The sequence below is a fragment of the Pristiophorus japonicus genome, chromosome 14, assembly GCF_044704955.1.
Source record: "Pristiophorus japonicus isolate sPriJap1 chromosome 14, sPriJap1.hap1, whole genome shotgun sequence".
Classification (NCBI taxonomy): domain Eukaryota; kingdom Metazoa; phylum Chordata; class Chondrichthyes; family Pristiophoridae; genus Pristiophorus; species Pristiophorus japonicus.
Window position 1 is genome coordinate 17,723,663 of NC_091990.1, and position 26,526 is coordinate 17,750,188.

General features: G+C 48.0%; 1 protein-coding gene across 1 annotated transcript in view; it reads right to left on the reverse strand.

The window, feature by feature from the left end:
* Nucleotides 1-26,193, reverse strand: part of nkain1 (sodium/potassium transporting ATPase interacting 1) — a 604,623-nt gene extending 578,430 nt beyond the window's left edge. The window contains exon 1 of the mRNA XM_070898961.1: nt 25,923-26,193. Within this exon, the coding sequence (XP_070755062.1) occupies nt 25,923-25,976 (54 nt within the window). The 5' untranslated portion in view covers nt 25,977-26,193. The remainder of the gene's footprint in view (nt 1-25,922) is intronic.
* Between the last annotated feature and the right edge of the window lie 333 nt (nt 26,194-26,526).

A 26,526-nucleotide genomic window follows, 5' to 3' on the forward strand; every position in this document is an offset into this window, starting at 1 on the left:
CATTCTTGAAAAGGTTTTTCCACTTTCAAAGCCTCATTTCTGAGTGAGAGATGTACTCTCGCTATACCATTATATTGAGCACAGCTCCCTCCACAGCTGTACCTCTACTTTAATTTATACTTGTGTTGAAAGAAAACAGAAATATCTTTATGCTTTCATTGTACAATACCAAATTTGCATAATGCATGAGTACAATTGAAGAAAGCATGGGGCTAAATAGAATTAATTATCTTATATTTTGCTGTGGAAATAGTGATCCAATTGTTTAATATACACATTTTAAAAAAGGAGGTAGACTTTGTCCTTAATTACTTGAGATTCAGACATAAATTGTGGTTTCTTGAGAATGAAAGTTACTACTATAAAATAAAATGTGATTAACTAGTTTACTTAGAACATCTACTATTTTCCACTATCAGTTGTGTTTCCCATTCTGTTCTATTGGAGCAGGCAACAATTACATTTGTACATCCTGAATTCTTGAGAGCTTTTTTTCCCCACATTGTGATTTATTGCTGTTAATTTTTAAAACCGCGCTGAACGTGACACGATATGCTAACAAAATACCAATCCAAGTTTCCAATAGGTTAGGCTCCACTAATCCGTTGTGCCAGCTTCATTGCGTGGAGTTCACTTATTTTAGTGCAGTATTTCACTGTGGTAAATCTACACTACGATGAATCATCTCCACCTTTGTGACTCTCAGATGGTACAGGGCGTGCAAGAAAGCAAGGAGGAAACGCCACGAGCAATACATTGAGAGAAATGAGCAGCATCACCAAATGTTGCAGTTATAAAATCCTTAAAACATCCAGACTTAAAGCCAACCAGAAATGGTCCCAAAGGACAAATACAAAGCTGCTGAGCCAATAAACCTTGAGCGAAGCAAACATTTAAGCACATGCATTTATATAGCGCCTTTCACAACCTCCGGATGTCCCAAAGCGCTTTATACCCAAATACTTCTGAAGCGTAGTCACTGTTGCAAGGTAGGAAACGCAGCAGCCAAATTGCACACAGCAAGCTCCTCATTATCACAGAACAATGTGATAATGAGCAGATCATCTGATTTGCTGATGTTGGCCAAGGACACGGGGGGGGCGGGAGGAGGAGGAAAGAGGAGAACTCACCAGCTCTTTGAATATAGTGCCATGACATCTTTTACATTCACCCAAAGGGGCAGACAGGGCCTCAGTTTAAAGTCTCATCCAAAAAACAGCACCTCCAATAGTGCAGCACTCCCTCAGTATTTCCAAGATTTTGTGTTCAAGTCGCTGGAATGGGACTGGAACCAGCAATCTTCAAACCGAGAAACAAGATTGCTAGCAACTGAGCCACGGCTAATACTTGGATCTGTTTCACTCTCTAATAGCTCTTTCCTTATGCCCCAAATTAAGCCAATGGTCAAATGTAATGGAGGTCAAATATAGTCAGACAAACACAAGTGCATCCAGAGAGCAAAATTTTGTAATAGTGATTGTACCAACTTCAGCTAGTACAATGATCACCCGGTTCCCAATCTCTCCAACCTACCCCAGTGCAAAATTCACACACTACTACTGTATATTTAATATGTTTGATATTGCTGTGCCAATGTTACAATGCCACACCAGTAGGCTCATTGAATAAAAAACAGACTTGTTTATTTACTGCCCTGTTTCTCGGTTTGAAGATTGCGGATTCCAGTCCCATTCCAGCGACTTGAGCACAAAATCTTGGAAATACTGAGGGAGTGCTGCACTATCGGAGGTGCCGTTTTTCAGATGAGACTTTAAACTGAGGCCCCGTCTGCCCCCTTGGGTGGATGTAAAAGATGCCATGGCACTATATTTAAAGACACCGGACGTCCCAAAGCACTTTACAGCCAATGAAGTATTTTTGAAATGTAGTCACTGTTGTAAATGTAGGAAATTGGAGCGCAATATTAAATGTTTAGACACACCATGACTTACTTTAAAATATCCCGACCATCTTTCAAGTCACAACACAAACACCTCAATTGAAAACATTATAAATTTTCTACAGCATCTCCCAAACTCGCTCTTTCCACCACCTAGAAGGGATGACGTCAGTAGGTGCATGGGAACATGATCACCTCCAAGTCACTATCTTGGACATGTATTGCCATTCCTTCATTATCGTTGGGTCAGAATCCTGGAACTCCCGGTCTTGCAAAACTGTGGGAGTACCTTCACCAGACGGACTGCAACAGTTCAAGGCAGCAGCTCACCACCACCTTCTCAAGGGCAAGTAGGGATGGGCAATAAATGCTGGCCTTGCTAGCAACGGCCACATCCCCAGAATTATTATTTTTTTTAAATCTGCAAGACATCTGGGTAACAGATATTGAAACCAATCGCTTACAGTTTTGGCACTATACTATCAGGAAATGGCTTGTGCAGGATGTCAGGATATTATCCGTTCATCCGTCAGGGGCTCAGCTTTCAATCTAGACAAAAGAACGTGTGTGGAACGTTTCTCAGATAAATATTCAGTGTCACGAGTGACACGACTTTTGGCAGCCTCACATTCAGCTCCTCTGAAATTGGACTCCACGGTACAAAAGACTAAATCTAGCACTTGACGCTTAACCTTCCTGTTTTTGCGAAAGAGAGAGTACATTGGGATTAGAAGAGCCAGACAGAGGACAGCACCAAGCACAGGGAGTGACTACTTCATCAGTTGGACAGATAGTTGTAAACAGAGCAAACAGCCTGCAAGACAACACCCACTGTCAGAGTCAGACAGCACTCAGGATTAGAAACCCAAGAATGACATACAACATTGCATTTATATACCACCTTTAAATGTAGGAAAATGTCAAATTACAGCACAGACAGCCATTCAACCCATTAGGCCAGTGTCAGTGCTAGCTCTTCAACTGGGGCTTTACAATAAGTGCACTTGATTGGAAAAATGTGTGGCCAGTGCACCAACCTGCGAGAAGGTGCTGTGTAGCTGGCTGAAGACTTATGCCCGCTGATGCATAAGAAACAGTGACAAAATATTCAAAGTTGCTACCCACAAGTCACCACATACCTTCAACAGGGCACCAACTTTAATGCGAAGTCTTTGGCCATAACACCATGCAACAAAGCCATTCAACAGAAATGCATCACCTTGGTGGAACGAACGGCATGCCGGTTTCTCTGCCCATGCAAGGCAGTGTCTCTAACATCGAAACATAGAAACATAGAAAATAGGTGCAGGAGTAGGCCATTCAATAAGATCATGGCTAATCATTCCTTCAGTACCCCTTTCCTGCTTTCTTTCCATACCCCTTGATCCCCTTAACCATAAGGGCCATATCTAACTCCCTCTTGAATAAATCCTGGTTCTGGACTTCCTCAACATCGGGAACATTCTTCCCGCATCTATCCTGTCCAGTCCCGTCAGAATCTTATACGTTTCTATGAGATCCCCTCACATCCTTTTAAACTCCAGTGAATAAAGGCCCAGTTGATCCAGTCTTTCCTCATAGGACAGCCCAGCCATCCCTGGAATCAGTCTGGTGAACCTTTGCTGCACTCCCTCAATAGCAAGAACGTCCTTCCTCAGACTAGACGACCAAAACTGAACACAATATTCCAAGTGAGGCCTCACGAAGGCCCTGTACAGCTACATTAAGACCTCCCTGCTTCTATATTCAAATCCCCTAGCTATGAAGGCCAACATACCATTTGCCTTCTTTACTGCCTGCTGTACCTGCGTGCCCACTTTCAGTGACTGATGAACCATGACACCCAGGTCTCATTGCACCTCCCCTTTTCCTAATCTGCCGCCATTCAGATAATATTCTGCCTTCATGTTTTTGCCCCCAAAATGGATAACCTCACATTTATCCACATTATACTGCATCTGCCATGTATTTGCCCACTCACCTAACCTGTCCAAGACACCCTGCAGCCTCTTAGCGTCCTCCTCACAGCTCACACTGCCACCCAGTTTAGTGTCATCCGCAAACTTGGAGATATTACACTCTATTCCTTCATCTCAATCGTTAATGTACATTGTAAAGAGCTGGGGTCCCAGCACTGAGCCCTGTGGCACCCCACTAGTCACTGCCTGCCATTCTGAAAAGGACCCGTTTATCCCGACTCTCTGCTTCCTGTCTGCCAACCAGTTCCCTATCCACGTCAGTATATTACCCCCAATACCATGTGCTTTGATTTTGCACACCAATCTCTTGTGCGGGACCTTAAAACTCATTGTCTGGCAGTCCTCCACCATCAGCAACCAAAAAGGAAATGATCCACAACATTTCTAAGAAAGCAGACATTATTTCTCATGCTCCACATATTCAAACTATTTTTGAAAGCCATTACAAATGCAATTTTTCTTGTCCTTATTTTGAAAACTAATAGAATGCAGTGAACCTATCTGCACTAGATTGAAACTGGACAGGATAAATAATCTCCCTTCGCCCTTCAGCCTAACATTTTTAACATGCGTGGCTGCCTCGTGGATTTTGCCATCGAAATAATCAGAAATTGCATTGTTGCTCACCTCTCGGATGGTTAGTGGAGCACTGTGCGACCAGCAACGCTAAATATTGCAAGCTGGTCTCTTTTCTACAGTAAAAATATCAAGTATCGACCAGAGAAAGCAAGATTTGCATTTATAAATCCAATCTTTCACAACCTCAGGATGTCCCAAAAGGTTTTACAGCTAATGAAGTACTTTTGAAGTACAGTCACTGTTGTAATGTAGGGAAACACAGCAGGCAATTTGTACACAGCAAGGTCCCACAAAACAGCAGTGAGATACATGATCAGATAACTAAAGCAAAATACTACAGCAGTTGGAAATCTGAAATAAAAACAAAAAATGCTGGACATGCTCAACAGGCCAGGCAGCATCTGTGGAGAGAGAGTTAATGTTTCAGGTCGATGACCCTTCATCAGAACTGATCAGATAATCTGATTTTAGTGATGTTGGTTGAGGGATAAATATTGGCCAAGACACAGAAGACTCCCCTGTTCTTTTAAGGAGAGTCATGGGATCTTTTACATCCAACCAAGAGAGCAGTTTAAGACGACAGACAGACTTGCATTTATATAGCACCTTTCATGATCACCGGATGGCTCAAAGCGCTTTACAGCCAATGAAGTACTTTGAGTGTAGTCACGGTTATAATAATGTGGGAAACGTGGCAGCCAACTTGCACAGGGCAAACTCCCACAAACAGCAATATGATAATGACCAGATAATTATTTTTTAGTGATGTTGATTGAGGGATAAATATTGGCCAGAACACCTGGGATAACTCCCTTGCTCTTCTTCAAAATAGATCCTTTACATCCGCCTGAAAGAGCAGACAGGGGCTTGGTTTAACATCTCATCTGAAAGATGGCACCTCCGACTGTGCAGCACTCCCTCAGCACTGCACTGGAATGTCAGCTTAGATTTATGTGCTCAAGTTCCTGGAGCGGGACTTGAACCACAACCTTCTGACTCAGAGGAGAGTGTGCTACCCACTGAGCCACAGCTGACACCCATGTAAAGAGAGAGAGAAAAAAAAGTGATACACATATCTCATCACCTTAAAGCGTGGTCTTTAAAATTCAAACAAAATTGTTGCAAAAATGTCAGTTACATTTTTTTTTCCTGTGTCTCTTCACTATTCCACTAGTGGGTAACAATGAAGCCCAACTTTTCGTGACTTTGCGGTCCAACTTTGAGGCTTCTTTCTAACAGGACATGGTGCCTGTTGTGCATCACAAATTACCTTTGGCTGCATTAGCATTTGTCCATTTCATCCAAAGCCCAATTCTACTGAAAACATGAAATTTATGGTCTTGGATACACTGTGGACATTCTACATTTAGTGTTAAGAAAAAAAACATTTTTTGAGGAAGAAATCGGCACGTTTAGTTCCACTGGAAGAAAATGGAATGTGGCTATGACTCAATAGCTTCATTGTGACCCAAATTTAATCAGCGATTGCATGCAATTTCTCCCCTTCTCTCCGCAGGAAAATTGAGCTGTTGCTGATGTCAATAAACCCATCTGCTCTAAAGAAACATGTGGCTGATGGTATTTCCGTGAATTGCAAGGATGAGCAAACGAGCATTGGTTTAGAGGTCAGTTTGTGGTGGTTTCACCCCAGGCCAAACACAGGCCAGAAAGAAGCCAAAAAAAAAAGATTAACGGGCTGAAATAGCTCAAAAACTGGGTTGTCCACCTCAGCACAACTTAGACATGAAACTGGCACAGTCTGGCTGCATACACAAGGCCACCTTCAATCCAATTCTTTTGCCATCAATTATTTAAAGTTTAATTTTTACTTGAACACCAGAGAAAATATACTATCGGGAAGAGACAGTCATACATCAGCCAAGAAATACAATTCCTCTGTCTCGTATCTCCGAAAGAACCTCTTGCTGCAGTTGCTAATGATGATATAAATGCTATTCCTTCCTGATGGGAGTTATTACCTCTTCATTAGATGGTTTGCTGCAGAAACCACATAAAAGCTATGCAAATTATTTGTGACGCCTCAAAGACTCGGCTGTCTGTTGCCACAAGACACAAAGGCCTGATTACCCGAATGGATCAGTTACGTCATTTATAGTTCCAAGAATGCTTGGTCGTATTTTGATGAACAATTCTTCAATATACATGACCGAATTGGCTTCACATAGTTGGCGGTGGGGCTGTCAAGCTGAGCCAGCTAGCCTTTGCAACAGCTTTAAGAATGCGTATCCATTTGCTTTTTATTTCCTGTATATTCAGAGATTGCGCAGGTTTGGAGACATGCTTCAGCTTAAAATGAAATTCTCCATCACCCTCACCCACCTTTCGGTGTTGCATTCAGTGTTCAGCAAACATTTGCAGCAGTTCCCCACCCCCCTCCCCCTCCAACCAGTCATTTGCGTTTCCAGAAGGCTTGATCACATTTGATGAGTCTGAGCGCCCGTCCTTCTCAGGCCCAGCCTCCCAACTTCTCTTGCTCACTCGATGGCCACCTTAGGGGAAAATTCCTCGGGTTTAATAATTCACACATCAACTCCACTAAAAATGACCACATCCCTGCAGTGTAGCTAACTTCCAGCTCTCCACCTTCATTGATGGGAAGGACAAGGATCAAAGCAACTATAAATGAAACTTAGTGAAATGGTGTTTTCACAATTTGATGGGTGTGTCAGCTTGAATCGCGTCAAGTTTCTGGCAAACATCAAGGAGGGGGATTGCCAAATGGTGTGAAGACCAACATTCATAATAAATAACCCCAGTGACACTTGCCACTGCACGATACAGACATTGTTTTCTTCGCTGTAGAGTTACATGGCCCCCCCCATTTTAACCCTGGAAGCGGCGAGGGCAGGTAGAACCTGCATTCCCGCTCCTCCCTCGCAATTTTAACTCCCAGCTTTTGGAGAGCCTGGAGTCAAGGCAGGCGATGGACCTCATGAATATTGAAGCGTCGGGCTCCGATTACTTTCCCCCCCCCCGCCGACACAATTTTAACGCTGAAATATGAAATTCACGCAATCACCAACATAAAATCGTGCCAGAAAAGGCCCCAAGAATTTTGGTACGGTTCCGTGAGGCCTAGGAGTGCTCCTCTGGGTCCGACAAGGAAACCTTGGGGCTCCACCGACAGCCTCCCCCCCCAGCACCATCAGCCTGGAGCCCTGCTGCGGTTCTACTTACCTCACCATAGACCATTTGCTTCCGACCCCGGAGAGGCCCGGCTCAAACCCCAATTCCCACTCCCACCCTTTGGCCGTGACATCACTGTCGCCTGTTTCAGGCGAGAGACGGAGCGGAACTGCTTCAATGAAGCTCGAGTTAAAATGGCCCGTTCCTCACACCAAGGAGTCTTTGAGGGGGAGGGAATGCCCTGCACATCATACACCCTAAAGCGCCACCCCCCCCACCCACTCTAAAGGCACGCCCACTCGAGTTAAAACTTTCACAGCAAAGTTTTGGTAACTTTGAATGAAATACACAATGTAACAAAATAAAACAGTCGTTGTCTCCTCTCCATTGGCTGTAAGGCGCTTTGAGACATCCGGTGGTCATGAAAGGCGCTATATAAATCTAAGTCTTTCTTTTTCATTCATCCACCTAGCCCCCGACTTTCACTGTGCTAACTTTCATGGTGGTAGTTCCATGGCTTTCATAACCTTGCCCAAAAAAGGGCCATTCTTCATATGCGAGCCTCAACAGTAACTGTGCGAGCCCACACCTAATGCCTGCACACACCCCAATAGAAGTCACTGGATAGCAATCTGGTGCAGAAGCCCTGACCGTTTCCATCCCCCTCCACTATACTTGCTACGTCATGGGGCATGGAGGGACAATAATAATAAAAAACTTTTACTTATATAGCACCTTTAACGTAGTAAAGCATCCCAAGGAACTTCACAAGTGTTTACAAGAAAAGGCAGATATTTGACACTAAGTCACAAAAGAAAAAATTAAGACAGGTGACCAACAGCATGTTTAAAGAGGTAGGTTTTAAGGAGCGTCATAAAAGGAGGAAAGAGGTAGAGAAGCGGAGGGGTTTAAGGAGGGAGTTCCAGAGCTTAGGATCCAAACAGCTGAAGGCATGGCCACCGATGTTTGAGCAGTTATAATGAGGGATGTTCAAGAGGCCAGAATTTGAGAAGCGCAGACATCTTGTTGGGTTGTGAGGCTGAAAAAGATTACAGAGATAGGGAGGGGCAAGGCCATAGAGTGATTTGTTAGCAGGGATGAGAATTTTGAAATCAGGGCATTGTTTAACTGGGGGCCAATGTAGGTCAGAAAGCATAGGGGTGAGGGGTGATCATGAATTAGTGCAAGTTGGTACACGGGCTGCTGAGTTTTGGATGACCTCGGGTTACGTAGTGTAGAATGTGGGAGGCCGGCCAGGAGTGAGTTGGAGTATTCAAGTCTAAAGGTAACAAAGGCATGAATGAGGGTTTCAGCAGAAGAGCTGAAGCAGGGGTGGAGGTGGACAATGTTACACAGGTGGAAAAAGGCGGTTTTAGTTATGCCGCGGATGCGTGGTTGGAAACTCATTTCAGAGTCAAATATGACACCTAGGTTGCGAACAGTCTTGTTCACCCTCAGATTGATGCTAGGGCGAGGGATGGAGTCAGTGGTTAGGGAACGCAGTTCATGAGCAACCCAACTCCTGCGCCAGCCAAAATCAACCAACTTCAGCAGAAACCAAGAGTCAAACCTGGCTTCTTTTGTCCGCTATGGCTTTGTGCCAAGTTTGGTTGTGTGTGTGTGTGTGTGTGTGTGTGTGTGTGTGTCTCTCTGTGTTTCAGTAGAGCTCATCCAATTGGCTTAGGGGAGCTTTCTGGTTTATGTTTGTGTTTCAACAGCTGCTTGGTGTATAAGCAAGGCACCTTCTCGTGGTGGCTTTAAGACAAAGCAAGGTGTCGAATCTCATCGCCTTGCTTAACTATTGCAAAACAACAACTACAGCTTGGAACTTCTGTGGCGTTGCCACCTAACCTCCTGACTGGACTCGTGTCAGACAAACTAGAAAATAACTGCAGATTTGCCGCTACATTTGAACCAGGGTCATGGAGTTACACAGAACACCAAATAAAAGGAGAAAGAGAACAAGCCGCCTTGGTCGTCTAATACCAGTATTGTTGATTTATGGCTGCACTGCCCTGCAGGCATTAGTATAGATTTGAGAGAAACACAGAAAATAATGTCAGTTTGTTGCCTCCCAACAGCCGAGAGGTGTTTGAATCAAAAATAGCAGTTCGCCCAGCTGAAGATCTCAATTTATATGGCGTCAATATCCGTAGCTTAGTATAGAGTTGGGAAATGTGTGTTACCAGGAATGAGGCAGTATTATTACATAGAAAGGGAATACTTTTATTTCCCAGTCGGATGACGCTTCACAGGAGTCAAATGATAAAGTACACGTGGGAATTATCACTTACTGGAATTAACAGCAAGACACACACAGAATTCTAGAGCTAACTCAATGGCTGTGCGAAAGTTCAAGGGGATCACGAATATATTTGTCCTCTTGTTTTTTGCCTCTCTCTGGAGTGATCATTACCTGGGAGAAGAGTCCATGAGGTTGCACACTCTTGTAGTCAGAGGCGGCATTGATGGGTCTGTAGACTTTCTTCGCCCTTCCTTTTTCTATTTACTTGTTCCCATTTAATAGACGGAGTTTCTTGTACTTCTGTGATTGTTACGTTATGCAACCGAGAGTTAAAAATGGACAATATAGGTGCAGTGTCCCGAATCCAGAACTCTGAAAACCGGAATTGTCCGAAAACCAGACATTTCGGCAAGGAGGGGTGGCAGGGGCAAGGTCCGAAATCCAGCAAAACCCAAAATCCAGCAGATTCGGTACCGATGATTCCAGATTGCATACGTTGTACCTGTATAAATCTGAATTGAAAGCACTTTTCAACAGAATATCTTTGCCGCTTTTGCAAAAGGGAAACTTTGCGCAGCATCTTTATCAATCCAATTGTTGTTCAATTTTAGTCACCTGCCGCGTAAATCCACACATCCCAGGTATTGTCAGAAATTCATTCACACCAACGTTAGAAAAGATGGAGACAAATGTGTGTTTTTAATTCAATGCAAGAAAATTCAACATCTTCTGGTTATACTGTTCATTTAGTAAAGGGGAATCGGATTTCACTAACTGAACTTACTTCTGTATAAATTTACATCTACAATAAACAAAGCATTGTAGTTTACCCTGAAATATATGGTCCATCAGCGTGTTGTTCTTCCACCCACCAGAAAGCTCAAAATGTACAGTGGCTAACCACATTATTTCTGGTGTATACCTCAGCTTTAGAAGGGCAGATTTTTAACCCAGTTGGTTTAAACCCAGTTTTTAAAACTCTTGAGGCACAAGATGAAATTCGGTTTGCAGGTGTGGACCTATGTATGAAAATTGCCTTTTTGTAGTTATCATAAATAAAGTGTTGGAGAGAAGGCCACTGGACCAATGTCCATAGCACAAATAATTTGACCAACAACTTGCATTTACATAGTGCCTTTAATGCAGTAAAACGTCACAAGGTGCTTCACAGGAGCGTTATCAAAAGAAAATTTGACACTAATGTATGCACCGGTGAGATTACTCACAGGTGTTGTCAAGCTGTTGTAGGCGTGGCCTAATCATTTGGAGCCTGGAGCAGTGAGGGAAGGAGCTCCTGCCTGAGGCCTGTGAACCCTGTACAACACCCCAGGAAGAGGAGGAAGGGGCCTACTACACATCAAATCATCCAGAGGAAGAGGAGGAGAGCAGAAAATTTATCAACTTTATTACTGCCGCAGAGAGTTGGAGAAAGGGGGAAAAGAACATCATCCAGTGTGGAAGGAGGGAGAGTCATTATCATTCTTCAGGTGGGTGAACTGGTGCACTCCCTAAAGACTTTGTTTTATCGGTGGGGGGAGAAAGAAGATAACTTCGAGGGCCGGAACATCGCGGGGGGGTTTTTGCGTGTGGAAGTGTGTGTGGGGGTCTTGCCCACAACTAGGCCCCACACACCGCTGAAGCACCCCTCCCCCATTGCCTGGCCTGGGATAGCTGGAGCTACCTGGCTGAAGAATCATTTAATCACCATTTAACATCGTTGGGAGTGCTGTGCCTGGGTAGCTCCAGCTGCCCCAGGTGAAGACATCTTCTCCCCCCACCCGAAGATCATCTAAAAACGTTGTTCTTTCACCATCCGGGGGCTGCACCCCAGCAACGCCCACCCAGCACTGTGAGGGGAGACCTGCCCTCACAGCTTCCCTCTTTCCCACCCCCCTCTCTCTCTCGCTCTCTGTCGGTCTCTCCCCTCTCTCTCTCTCTCTCTCTCGGAGAGCCCTTTCCTCCTAATTTAAAACAATTATATTTAAAGACAACTGAGCAGAGGGAGCAAGGACCCTCCCCAAATTGTTAACTAGTGGAGAGGTGAGCCTCTTTAAGAGCTCCCTCTGCTCACAAATAACAAGGCCAATTAAGACCATTAAGGCCTGTGACTTTGGGGCGAGTGGAGCCCTTAAAGGGACCCCGTGATGGCGACTCCATCTACGCAAGTGGCAGGGTCAGCAAAAACATACGCGCAGGCGGCGTCTGCATCCACGGCGCCTCCTGCTGCCCTACCACCATTTAGATTAACGAAGAAACACGGGGTCAAGAGCTACACCCACCCCACTATGAGCATTGAGGATGGCTGGGGTAGTCGGCCCCTCGGCCATTGTCGCAGCCTCCAAAATGTCTGGGAAGGCTGTGTTCTTCCTGGGGTCGGAGCGGGCGGTGTCCCTGGCCCTGGAAAAGGGGCTCAGGGTGGGCGGGACGTTCCTGCCGGTGGACCCTCTCGAGGCCACCGCACAGAGGGTCATATTATCCAACGTCCCGCCCTTTGTTCCCGCTGAGCTCCTGCTTCCCCACCTACATCAACTGGGGGAGGTAAGGTCAGGGATTAACCCGATACCGCTCGGCCTCAGGGAGACCAGCCTGCGGCACGTATTCTCCTCCCGCCGCCAGCTCTTTGTCCGGCTGGCGCGGGAGGAGACGACGGAGGGCATTTTTAATGTGGTGCACGAGGGGACCGCCTACCGCGTCTTCTGGGCGTCGGACGGCGTGCGGTGCCATGCCTGCAAACCACCAAAGGCGGCCAAGGCTGGCGCCGCCGCCACCCCTCCCCCTAGTAGCGTCCGCCTGGGTGCGCGGACAGCGTCGGAGGCCTTTGTTTTCACGGCCTCCGGGGGGGGGGGGGGGGGGGGGGGAAAAGAGCGTCCGGTCTGAAGGAAGGCGCGGAGGAAGACAAGACACCTCGAGGCGGGTCCCCTCAGTGCGCCGGACAGCCCCATCACCGCGCTCAGCCCAACCCTGTCACCGGCGAGCGCAGGGTGCCCTGAGCCCGTGCCTGAGCCCTTGACCAATACCGCAGAGGGGCTCGAGCACGGGAAAGAAAAGCAAAAGGGGGGAGTGGAGCAGGAGGACTCAGCAGACATGGAGGTCTCCCTGCCTCCGCGCCCCCCCAGGAAAAAAAAAGGAGGCGCCGCTCCAATGAGGTGGAGGGGGAACAACATCCCTCCGCGTGTCCCGCGACCCCCACCAGCGCCGTAGGCGGGGGGGAATCTGTCCCTGGGGAGGCTCAGACAGTCGAGGCTGCCCAGCCTCTGCCTCCCGGGGATGGCAAGGGAGATCTGCCTGTCGTAGGGGGCGTGGGACCGGCGGAGGAATGCGTTGCCGCCGGGTCGAGCGTCCCGGGGACTGAGGCGGGAGGAGCCAAAAAGGCCGAACCTGAGCCCGCCCAGCCAACAATCAACATCCCCCGGGACTTGCTCAATCCGGCAGATATAGAAAATGTTATTGATTTTAAAGATTCTGCACACGCTGGGGCGGGGAGGGGGGGGGGGGGAAAGAACACCAACCCTCGCCCCCAACTTTGGAGCTGGGGGACTTGGAGCATTTCTTTGACCAGGTATCTCCATGTTCCCCGTTCCCTGGGGCGGAGGGGGAACCCCTTCCGCTGTCGCTTCCTGACCCAGCACCACAATTAAGAGAGCCCAGTGGGGACTCCTCTGCCGACGATCCTGGGGATGGGATCGGGGCAGACCCAGGGCCGGATGGAGTGGCCAGGCTGTTTGCCGTACCTTGTGCGGTTGACGGACCGGCTGCTGGCGGCGACCTCCTGGAGGGGGACGGGGACTCGGTGGAGGATGCGGGAGAAGATCTGGAGTCCATCGCCAGTGAGGCGGTGGATCTCCTCGTGCTCGCCGCTGAGTCCATCATTCCTGTAAAGGAGCTCCGGGACTTTATGGTCCAGAGCCAGGGTCGCCGCAAACGAGCCCATCTGGCCCTGGAAAAATGGTCCGAGCCGGCGCTGCTAATCACGCCTGTCTGCGCCGCCGCTAAAACCATGGCCGTGGGCGGGCCCTTATCAAAGGCACAATAAGCCTCGATCTGCGCCGGCTCTAAACGTTCCTCGCTGGGCTGCGGAGGGAGCGGAGGTCAACAAACGACTCCACTCCCCCCCCCCCACAATAGGTTAAGGTAGAGGTTGCACTATGCTTTTGTCATGAAGATAACCATAACCAGCCTCAACATCAACGGCGGCAGAGGGGCACGCCGTAGATTTAACAATTTTTCGCTCCTGCGGGAGGGGAAATATGCGGTGTGCTTCCTGCAAGAAACCCACACCGTTCCGGGAGACAAAGCCACGTGGCTCCTGGAATGGCAAGGAGAGGTCCGCATGAGCCACCTCACCGCCACTTCTTGTGGGGTGGCCATCTTGCTGGCCCTGCATTTTCAGCTGGAGATCTTGGGGGTCGAGGAGCCCGTGCCAGGCCGCTTGCTGCACGTCACGGTTCTCCTGGGGGACGTGCCGCTCCATCTCGTGAACGTGTACGCCCCTCAGCCCGGCCCGCAGCAAACGCGCTTCTAAGAAGTGTCTGCTCTTCTTGGCTCCGTCGATGTCGGCGACTGCATTGTCCTCAGGGGGGATTTTAACTGCACCCTCGAGGCGAGGGACCGCTCCGGTCGAGATCGAGAAGTTGAGGGACCTTCGATTTGGTGGACGTCTGGCAAAATCTCCATCCCGACTCCAGCGCCTTTACTTGGGTGAGGCCTGGAGTAGGATGGTCCAGAATCGACGGCCTTTACGTGTCTCGGGCGTACGTCTCCTGCATTCCGGCGGCCTCCATGCGGCCGGTGCCGTGTTCGGAGCTCGCTTCGCTCCGCGCGAGGACGGGGTCCGCGTACTGGCACTTTAACAACCGGCTGCTGGAGGACGAGCGGTTCCAGGACTCGTTTCGTCGTTTCTGGGCCGACTGGAGAAGGAAGCAGGGGGGCTTCCCCTCCTTGAGGCTATGGTGGGACGTGGGCAAGGCTCACGTCCGTGTCTTCTGTCAAGAGTATACGAGGGGGTCGACCAAGAAGCGGGCGCGGCCAGGGTCGGGCGCCTAGAAAAAGAGGTGCTCGACCTGGAATCCTGTCTCGGTCAAGTCGTCGAGGACCCGGCCCTGTGGACGGTGTACGAAGTGAAGAAGGCCGCGCTGAAGGACCTGCAGTTCGTCGGGTCCCGAGGCGCGTTCGTGAGGTCGCAGATCCAGTTCCTGCGGGATCTGGACCGCGGCTCCCCCTTCTTCTACTGCTAGAAAAAAGACAGGGTGTCCGTAAGCAGCTCTTGACGCTGCTGGCTGACGATGGCTCTCTCGTCTCGGATCCGGAGGGCGTCACCAACGGGGCCAGAGACTATTACGGGGCTCTGTTCTCTCCGGAGCCGTCCAGCGAGGAAGCACGTAGAGTTTTGTGGGAGGACTTGCTGAAGGTCGGCCCGGAGGGCGCCGAAAATCTGGAAGCTCCGCTGAGCCTGGCGGAGCTGACCGGCGCCCTCGACCGGCTCTCGAGGGGAAAAGCCCCGGGGCTGGACAGGCTGACCGTGGAGTTCCACAGGGCGTTGTGTGTCGTCCTGGGAGGCGACTACGCGCGGGTCCTGGGGGAAAGTCTGGCGACCGGGGAGATGCCCCTCTCTTGGCGCAGGGCAGTCATCGTCCTGCTGCCTAAGAAGGGCGATCTCCGCCTCCTTAAGAACTGGCGCCCGGTCTCCCTCCTCAGCACGGACTACAAAATCTTCGCCAGGGCGATGTCTGCTCGCCTTGGTGCCGTGCTGGACCATATGATCCACCCCGACCAGTCCTACACGGTCCCGGGCCGGACAATCCACGATAACATCCATCTGGTCCGGGACCTCATCCATCATTCCCAGGAGGCTGGTCTGTCGGTCGCCTTCCTATCCCTCGACCAAGAGAAGGCGTTCGACAGTGTGGATCACGACTATCTGTTCGGAACTCTGCGCGCTTTCGGGTTCGGGATGCATTTCGTCGCCCGGATCCGACTTTTGTATGCCGCCGCGGAGTGTCTGATTAAGGTAAACGGGTCCTTGACGGCGCCCCTTCGCTTTAGGAAAGGGGTGCGCCAGGGATGCCCCATGTCCGGCCAGTTATATGCCATCTGCGTGGAGCCTCCTGCGGACGAGGTTGACGGGACTGGCTCTGCAAGGGCCGGGCGTGGAGGGCGTCCTCGCGGCTTACGCCGATGACGTGCTCCTCACGGTAGAGGATCCCGTTGACCTGCGGAGGATGCGTGAGTGCCAGGAGATTTACTCGGCCGCATCCTCCGCCAGGATCAACTGGGAGAAATGTTCCGGACTCCTGGTGGGTCAGTGGCGGGTGGACTCCCTGCCGGAGGAGCTCAGGCCTTTTGCCTGGAGCACGACCCATCTCCTCTATCTGGGAGTCTACCTTAGCCCCGACGAGGAAGCCTGGCCAGCGAACTGGCAAGAGCTGGAGGCCAAGATCGCCGCTCGCCTAGGGCACTGGACAGGACTGCTCCGAGTGCTGTCCTACAGGGGTCGAGCGCTAGTCATAAACCAGCTGGTGGCCGCTATGCTGTGGTACCGGCTGGTCACTTTGAACCCTCCCCCTGCGTTTGTCGCCAGGATACAGAAGAAGCTGGTGGACTTCTTCTGGAACAACAGGAAGCACTGGGTCTCTGCTGTGGTCTTGAGTCTCCCGCTTAGGCAGGGCGGTCAGTCGCTGGTGTGCGTCAGCGCCCAGCTCGCGACTTTCCGTCTTCAGACCCTGCAGAGATACCTTTACGTCGAGCCCCCTCCTAGGTGGCGTGCTCTGGCGACGTATTTCTTCCGCCAGCAGCACAGCCTCAACTATGACATGCAGTTCCTGTTTGAGAGCTTGGGGGGCGTCAGGACCACCGTCCAGGGGCTGCCTGTCTTTTACAAGGAACTCACCAGGGTCTGGAACAAATTCTCCACCAAGCGCAGCTCTCCACCGGCTGGAGTGGCGGCTGTCCTGCAGGAGCCGTTGCTCGGGAATCCGTACCTCCATGACCGAGGTTTGAGGTGGCAGTCAGACGAGAGGGCTGTGGCTGGTGAGGTGACCAGGGTCAGGGACCTGCTCGATGGCGGAGGAGCGGGCTGGATGGCGCCAGATATGCTGGCACAGCGCCTAAATTCAGCCGACATCCGCCACGTGGCCGATGCCATCGAGTCGCTAAAAACAGCTCTGGGCCCTGACTCAGTTAGGTGTATCGAGGAGGCTCAAGCACGTGGGGAGATCCCGTCCGAACTGACCCCCGTCCGGATGGAATTCCTCATCGGCGCCAAACCCTGGAACCTCCCTCGGGAGCCGGCGCCTGACAACTTGAGCCGCCTCGGGGAAATCCCCTCCGTGCCTTTCAGTTCTGTGCGGAGGGGTTTCCTGTACGGGCTGCTCCTGCACACTCTCAACTTTGCCATCCTCGTCTGCCGTCCGGACACACCATGGCGTACAATCTTGCCGTCCGGAGGAGGCGGGGGTCCCCGATGGAGTGCACTCTACGCGGGAGTCCTCCCACTATTTATCGGGGACTTGGCCTGGAGGGTGGTGCACGGAGCAGTCCCGTGCAACAAATTTTTAAGCCGGTTCACGGACTCCCAGGCCACCTGCAATTTCTGCGGTCTGGAAGAGTCCGTGTTCCACGTTTTTAATGGAGTGTGCGAGGGTGCAGCCCCTGTTCCATTATTTAAAGGGGCTGCTCCTCAATTTCTGGCTGCACTTCAGTCCCACACTCCTGATCTTTGGGCACCCTGTGCAGAGGGGAGCGGGTAGGTCCGAGGGACTCCTCATAGGACTGCTCCTGGGCACGGCTAAGGGTGCCATCAGCCAGTCCAGGCAGCGGGCGGTCGAGGGGATCGTTCAGCCTGACTGCCTGCCTCTCTTCCGCGCCAGGGTGTCCTTGGAGATGGAGCACGCGGTGTCCACCGGTACACTTGCGGCCTTCCGCGAGAGGTGGGCGCCGGAGGGACTGGAGTGCATTGTCACCCCGGCAACCAAATTTTAATTTGATTTTATGTTTTAAAGTTTAATTTGTTTTAATTGCTGGGTTTTAGGGTCCCCCTCCCCTTTTATAGGGGGCACTTGTAAATTATATGATTTTAATACCCAAAAAAAAAATCACAAGGGAAAAAAAACAAAAAAAAGGCAGTTATAAGTGTCTGGAGTGTCCCCCAGTTCGGGGGGCACGCGATCTAATGTTTATTTTGTACCCCCCCTCCCAAAAGAGTTGTAGAGCTGTTGCATTGGGAGTGGCTTTAGCCAGTCACATGACATTCACAAGACTCAATAAAACCCCAGCCAGTTGGGTTCAGGGGATCCATGAGGCGGCAGGTGGTTGAACTGTAATGTGTAGTGTTAAACCTTTGCTAATAAAACCAAATACAGGTACAACGTCCCGAGTCTGGAATTCCAAAAACCGGCCATTTTATACAAAAGCGAATTTCAGGTCGAGTAATCGGGCCTGCGATCGGTCCAAGCCTTGCCAAATGACCCTCGACCCTGACCCAACTCATATGCTCCCTCAACTCAGCCGACCCAACCCACGAGCTCTTTCAATGTCCGACCCGAAATCCGGAAAAATACGAAAACCGGCACAGCCGCGGCTCGAAGATTGCCAGATTTGGGATGTTGTACCCGTAGTTCTTAATAGCAATGCGATATGAATTCTTAAGCAAAGAACCCATGAAGCAAATACATTACAGACACCGAGCCGCTCACATTAGGACACGTGACCAAAAGCTTGGTCAAAGATTTAGGAATTAAGCGGCATCTTAAAAGGGGGGAGAGAGACCTCATTATCTTTTACTTACTTTTACCTTATCCTTTGACTCACCATGAGCAACACCACAGGAGACCCAGGAATAATTTATTTCCTTAAAGGAACGGAAAGCAATTCTCAGGGTTTGCATATGGACAGTGAGATGGTGACGGCTGCAAGCCAAACATACACTGCTATTTTCTTATCAAAACAGTATTTTTGCTTAACCAGCAACTACAGCACTGAAAGTGCCACAGCCTGGAAGTCCATAGGGACCATGCTAATATCGCATTCAAGAGACCACTAAAGAGTCTTAAGACAGCGCTACTCTCTTGGCCCTATTTACTGATGGCAGTTTTAATCACAATCAGGAACAAAAAATACTAGGTGGCTTTCTGCCCTGCCCTCTTAATGGATTGAGGTATCTACTTTATTTGATGGTGTGTATTCAATTCAGCAATGCAAATTGCCTTTCTCGGTATATAAACCCAGGCTCTGTACTGCTATCATGTCAGCTGAAGAATGCATGGATTAGAGAGCAAAACATTTGTACTTTACGACCAAGTATTAAGTGGTAATTTAGTGTCGATTTTTCTTTAATAAAAAGGTCATCAGGAAATTGAGCTCAAGAATTCAATCAAGCAGCTTGAATGCATTGGTCAGACCTGACCTGAAGGCTGAAAGATTTTGTTCCGACTCAATTGGAGTGGAATTAGCAGAAATCTTTCATCCGGGAATCAGGGATTTGCCAACGATGTAATAACTCTACACGATCAGTCAAGCATATGGACAAAATCAAAATCAAATACAGCACTCGGGGAAGGGGAGAATTGAGAGACGATGTAATTGAAGTTTTCAAAGAAGTACACTCACAAAACTGATCCAGGAAAATTGTTTGCATTGGTGAAGGGGTTTAAATACCAGGAATCGAAGCTAAAACAGAGAAAGGTAGTAGTAGTAGTGAGAGGGGAAGCCAAATACAACTTTCCACCCAAAGGGTAGTAAAAGTTACCAGAGGCGGCCATTGAAGCAGCAATTGAAGGAGTTTCTCGAGGGAGAAGGGATTTTGAGAGAAGTGGTGGGGTTCATTTAATAAAAAGAAACAGCCTTGTTTCTTAATGTCTATTGCCCTTTACCTGTTCCTGAAAATTTGTAATTGATTTTGGACATGACCGGGATGGCTAGAGGTTGAAAAAGCAATGATGTGCGTCATCATGGAGCTGACATTAATGTCCATGATACAGATAGAAGAATCCAACCGCACTGTATAGCTTTACATCTTCATTGCTGTATGGCCGATACACTGCGGATACGGAGACCTGTGTGCCCGCACAGTAATCAATATTGTAGTTTGTTTAATGGGAAAACGTGACATTGAGATGACATATTACAATCTCGATGTCAGACGGTGAGCCTGTTTTGGTAACACGAGCAGGGAAGGGTCTGGCATGAAATATGGGCAATGTTGTCACCCCATAAATACCAACCAAGGCACCAATTATTTCATCACAGCACTGAAAGAACAAGCCTTTTTTTTGCTGTTTAATGTTTCAGCAGTTTCAATTGCAAGACTGAAGGGACTGTGCCACATCATTTCACACTCATTCTAACGGTTCTTGGAAGCCCAATTTTTTGCGGATTATAAAAAACATTCACTTATGGGGACGAGGCCGGTGAAATATAACCCGAAAGGAGCCAACTCCTGGCAGCCTTGGAACAGAGACAGTGTTGAGGCTGAAAGTGTGTGGAAGAGGTTTTACAGGTCAGAGACCTCACAGAAAATAATTGGTCCTGTGAGCAAAGTCTGTCTGGGTCTCCAAGCATTGAAAGATTTCAGCCAGGTGATTTTGGAAAGTTGGCAACTGTTTATTTGCTTCAGTTGAAATAAAACATTCCTTCTGGGAAAAATTACTGCCAAGAACACAGTCTACCACCCACCCCCCTCAAAATCAAGATACAATCGCTTTCTCGATGCACAAAAATAGCTGCCCCTCTCAAAAATTCATCCACAGACTCAACATACATTTGTTGTTTTAAAGACTGTTGAGTTGAGACAGGCTGACCCACTCCATTTCAAGCCCTGATTATATCCAATGGCCTCACTGTAGAGTCAGAGGGGGCAAAGTTCGCCTCCAGCGAGGACACAAATGGGCTGCAGAGGATCGGCCAATCACGCGGGGCAGGTACAACGAGGGCCAATCCACCACACCTTTCGTGCTCCAGCCAAAATGGAACTTTGCATCCGGTAGGAAATAGAGTAGAGAGTGCTTGCTCGACATCAGAACAATCTGCTCTCATTCCATTGCCATGCTCTTATTTTCAACGTGCGTCATTGGGGAAGGAAGTGATGGATCGAGATATGTGAAGCAAAACCACCGGAGTAAACAGAACTTCCCCACCCTAATGTTGTCGCACCCATGATGATTACAAGCTAGCATAGTGTAATTATAACAGAAATGGATTCAGAAAGACTGGAATTTAAGCGTTCTTAATTGGACCCATCAGTTTAAGTCTCTAAAGGAATGACAAGATTAATTATATTCCACATCAGAAACATTGTGACATACTGAGTAGAAGGATACGGCTTTAAATGACTGTTATGTTTGGATACCCTGAATACGAATAGCTGCAAGTATCTTAAGATTCTTCCTCCCCAACTACGAGAAATCAAAGTCTCATCAATGAATCTTGCTGGAAGCATGAAGGGGGGTGGGGGGGGGGGGGGGATACAGGATTCTATCATTCTGTGCATCACTTTTGTTGATTTCTCTGCTGAAAATGGCTATGTGGTCAAGACAGTCCTACATGTTCAAGGGCTGCAGTACGAATAAGTGAACTTGCATTTATATTAGCACCTTTCACACCCTCAGACTATCACAGATGATAAATTACTTATCAAAGTGCAGTCACGGTTGTTCATTTGCACACAACGCAATCCCACAAACAGCAATGAGATGAATGTCCAATTAACCCATTTTGGTGATATTGGTTGAGGGATGAAAGTTGAGGGGCGAACTCAATCATTTTCTTCCAAGATAAGTACCACAGGATTTTGTATGTCCACCTAAACATGTTTTAACACCGGATCCAAAAGATGTTATCTCCGACAATACAACAACTTGCATTTATAGAGCACCTTTAACATAGTAAAACGTCCCAAGGCGCTTCACAGTAGCGTTATCAAAACAAAAGTTGACACTGAGCCGCAAAAGGAGATGTTAGGGCAGATGACCAAAGACTTGGTCAAAGAGGTAGGTCTTAAAAAAAGGAGGAAAGAGAGAGAGAGAGGGGTTTAGGGATCGAATTCCAGGGCTTAGGACCCAGGCAGCCTAGATTACATGCTCAGCTCCTGGAATGTTGTCTTTGATCCATGACCCGAGACAGACAAGCGAACCAAGCTGATCATAGGAGGAAATCAGGCAAAACTCACAATTACAACATTGCCAAGCTGGGCAAAAAAAACACACCATGATACAGACAGGTATTAACTATTGGAATACAATCAATTGGAAGGAAGGGGTTGCTGACCTTTGCCCCACTCCCAAGTACTTCCTTGCCCATTGGGATGACTCAGAGCTCAGTCACAATTCCTAATTATATTTAGCAGTTGTTGATTCAAGAATTAAGTTGTAGACTTCAAATGGATTTTTGACAGGTGTGTTGAAAAGGACACACAAAATCACTATGGGAACTGTACAAATTAATGATATACTCATTAGGCAAATTACTTGATTTTATACATAATGCAAACTGTTGAACAGTGCCTTCATTAGATTGTACTTAATGAAGAATCTAATTGTGAAACAGCATCAGTTCTTCACTTCTCTTCCCTCACTAACATTACAATAATCAGAGTTAACATTCCATATTATATTCTCAAACACTTCAATATTTCATTAATTCAGGCTCCCTTTGCTTAATAGATAAGGATATGCAAGTATGCCTTTATGCAGAAAGTGGGTTATCAGCAAGAGCCATTTGAAGACCGAGGAGAGCGCATTCTATTTAAGAACCAAGCATCAGGAAGCTCTCCTGCGATACGAGTATCTTGCTGCACAGACAAACAAACAACTACTTGAGAGCAGAATTAATGTGACTGAAGGCTCCAACAAATAATGGTGGAACAATGGGAAAGAATGAACAGGAGACCAGAACATGGGAGCAGGCCATTCAGCCCCAAGAGCCTGTTCCGCCATTCAATTAGATCACGGCTGACCTGTATCTTAACTCCATCAACCCGCTTTAGTTCCGTAACCCTTAATACCCTTGCCTAAAAAAATTCTATCAATCTCAGTTTTGAAATTTTACAGTTGACCTCCTTCCTGAACAGCTTTTATTTATTTATTTATTTGGTGGGGGGGAAAGAGAGAAAGAAAGAGTGTTCCAGATTTTCACTACCCTTTGTGTGAAGAAGTTGAGCAGCAGCGCTTGCTGGTGAGGGTGCAGGGTTTACAGGAGCTTGCAGAGGTAGGGTGGGGCAAGGCAGTGGAAGGATTCATAGACAAGGCCAAGAGATTTTAAATGGAAAATGATGGGAACATGTGAAGGTCAAGGATGATGGCGGTGATGGATGAATGAGGCATGGCGAATCGCCATTTTGATTCCATATGTTTTGATGCAGCCAAGAGAGAACCTTCATCCAGCTGGACTGTTTTTTGACCCACACGGACCTGAGACGCAATAATTTTGCCCCCTCGCCCCAAAATCACCTTCTATAAAACTTGAAGTGAAATGCTCCGAACCAAGTAATTAATTTGGAGCATCTACAAGAAAAAGATAGGTTAGCATAGCAGGTGGGTTTGGATCTGGTGTCTTACTGGTACTATGACCCGACCTTTCTCGTTCAGAGGCCAACTTGACCCTGTGTATTGCCAATATTTACTGGGCTTATTTTCCCTCCAGAGTTCCAACTTACATTATTTTTTTTCTTTTCTCTAAAACTTAGTTCTGAATTGAATCAATGGGAATGGAAGCATAATGGTTATGTTACTAGACTGATGATCCAGAGGCCTGGACTAATGAACCAGAGATGTGTGTTCAAATTCCACCACAGCAGCTGGGGAATTTAAATTCAGTGAAATAATTAAAAAGCTAGCATCAGTAATGGTGACCACGAAACTACTGGATTGTCATAAAAACCCGTCTGGTTCATTAAAGTCCATTTAGGGAAGGAAACCAGCTGTCCTTACCCGGTCTGGCCTACATGTGACTCCAGACACAGCAATGTGGTTGACTGAATTGCCTTCTGAAATGGCCTAGCAAACCATACAGTTGTCAAGCTGGTGGCTCACCACCACCTTCTCAAGGGCAACTAGGAATGGGCAATAAGTGCTGGCACTGCCAATGATGCCCACATCCTGTGAATTAATAAAGAAAACAAAATTTGCCCTATATCCCTTAATACCCTCAACTTTTGTTAATTATGAAGGGAGCAAAGGCAGGGAAATAAAGTGGAGGTGCAGATCAGGCACGATTTAAGTGAATGGCAGAGCAGGCCTGAGGGGCTGAATGGCCTCCTCCTGTTCTGAATGTTACTACGAATGAGCAAAGGAGAGAACTGATAGCTTCCCTTTTCTTGGTATACTTAAACAATTGCATTTATGCTCACATTTTTACACCAAAGCACTTCAAAGTGCTGTGCACAATTAATGACTCTTTGGAAAGCAGCAGCTGTTGATGTGCCATGTGGTTTGGAGCAGGCATCAAGGAAAGACACCAATTGGGGCTTGCCAGACAAGACTACATGGTGTGGTCTGACCACCTCCAGCTCTCTGAACCCCAGCATTTGCTGAATCCACGTAAAGTCAGCTGTGACTGAGGACATTTCCTTTCAAACCCTGATCCTCAAAACAACATTCATACAATAGTCATGGACTTTTTTTTGTATCGACCCAAAATGGTTATGATTTTTTTCCCTTCCATTCCTAATCATACCACATTTTTACACTCAAACTGCAACATCTCTTCGCCAAAACCTTCTTGTGTCTGTGCATCACACATACTGACTTGGGTCTCCTGCAATTGGCAAAGGTGAATAAAAGATGCAGGAATTACTCCAAATAGTCACAACCCCTGCTGGGTCCCATTCAAATCTACCTTATAAACAGTCAAATATACACTCTCCATCTCAAACTGGGCGTGACAAAATGTTAACCCCCTTACATTAAAAAAAAAAGTGTTTTCATTCCAGCCCGTTACCTGATTGGAGTCATAGTGAAACCAATTATTGTCTCTGGACATAAGCAACCTGTGGTACTGCCCTTGACCCACTGGAGTGGCTTGGTTATGGTTGAATCGCTGTTATAATTAACGGCAAATGTATATTTGATACACACCTGGTCTGATGGTTTTGGGTTACATTGATGAAAATGTTGTCCCTTCAAGTTGCAGCAAGAGAGACCTGGAGGATATAATTAATGTGCAATCTTGCAACCTGTAACCATTCCGGGCTGCGTTATGACTCGTGTCAACTACCGTGTTCACATTATGAGTAATAATTGAATACACGTTTCCTTTTCCAACCCTGCTGTGTGTACGGTCCCACGGTCGGGCCAGATTCTTCAATACTACATTCTGTTACAGCCCACTGCAACCGGGACATGAATGACAGAGCCCGATTGAAATAGTGCCTCTCGCCTCCCGATATAACACGCGCAGTGTACCACTTGGTCGGAGCACAGACTTAACCCCTCGCTTGGGAAAGGGCATTACATCCCTCGCGCAATGCAACCTGACCCAAGCCCCGCACAGCCAGACAACCAGCCGCTGCAGAACAACGATATGAGCATGGGAAGAACAATTCAATTGGCATCGTTAGCAGCCCTTGCACATGGACCGCGACTGTCAATGTCGGAAATTAACCTGGGCACCGCCGCGCCTCGCCAACACTGGGCAGACTGAACAGGTTCATCACTAACAATCGGAAAACTGGAAAGTGCAACAACACACACATTGGCGAGCGATGCCAAATCCAAATCGTTGCTGCTATCTCATCGTTAATGTTCGCTATTCAAAATAAGATTTTAAAAAGTAAAGATTTTCAGATAATGGTTAAATAATCAATTGGAGAGAGAGAGAGAGAGAGAGAGAGAGACTTGGCTGAATGAAAACTCAACACGGAACACACACACAATATATATATAACCACACACACACGAAATATAATCATTTGAGAGCTAGAATCTAGTGTCTGGGTGTCTATGGGTATTCCTCCCACTGGAGCAATAACCAGATATCAGCCGCGTTTATTCTCAATCCAGCACACATCCACTTTGCTTCCAGTACAGCAATAGAAAGTTTTGTAAAAAAGATATTTTTTAAAAGAGGGAAATCTCAAACTTACCAGCTGCAGACTGCAGAGTACGATCAGCGTGCAGCGCCCATTGCACCGCCCCATGGTCCCAGATTGTGGTCAGTTTGAGCAGCGGAGGCGAACCTGAAGCGGTTTCCAGTGAACGAGCCGCGGTTTTGTGTCACACTGACTCACGCCCAACACCCCTGCTCCGGGGCCAGCATACTCCGTCTGCCGTTCAGCACAGCCGCAAGGTGAAGAATGCGATGGACCCTGGACAACTCCTGGCTGGGTCCGCCGCTCCTCATTTCCTTTGCATAGTCCGGTGCCGAGAAGCGAAGCTAATCATCTCCCCCACCCCACACTCACACTCACACTCAGTCCTGCCACACCTTCAGCTATCAACAGAAAGCGTTCAGATGTTGCTGTCCATTTCTTTATCTCTATCTGTCCCCGGGCAGAGTACCCGTAAATCTTCCGGGATGCACAGAGATCTAAGCAGTGATGCTGCCGAAACTCAGCGTGTCCATTCACTTTCTCTCTCCCACCCACCAGGGTCGAGACAGAGGTGAGAATACACGGAGTGGTGTGACCGTCAGAATACCTCCCCTTTCTCGGATAACTGGGCGCCGCTCTGTTCAAACCCAATTAACCC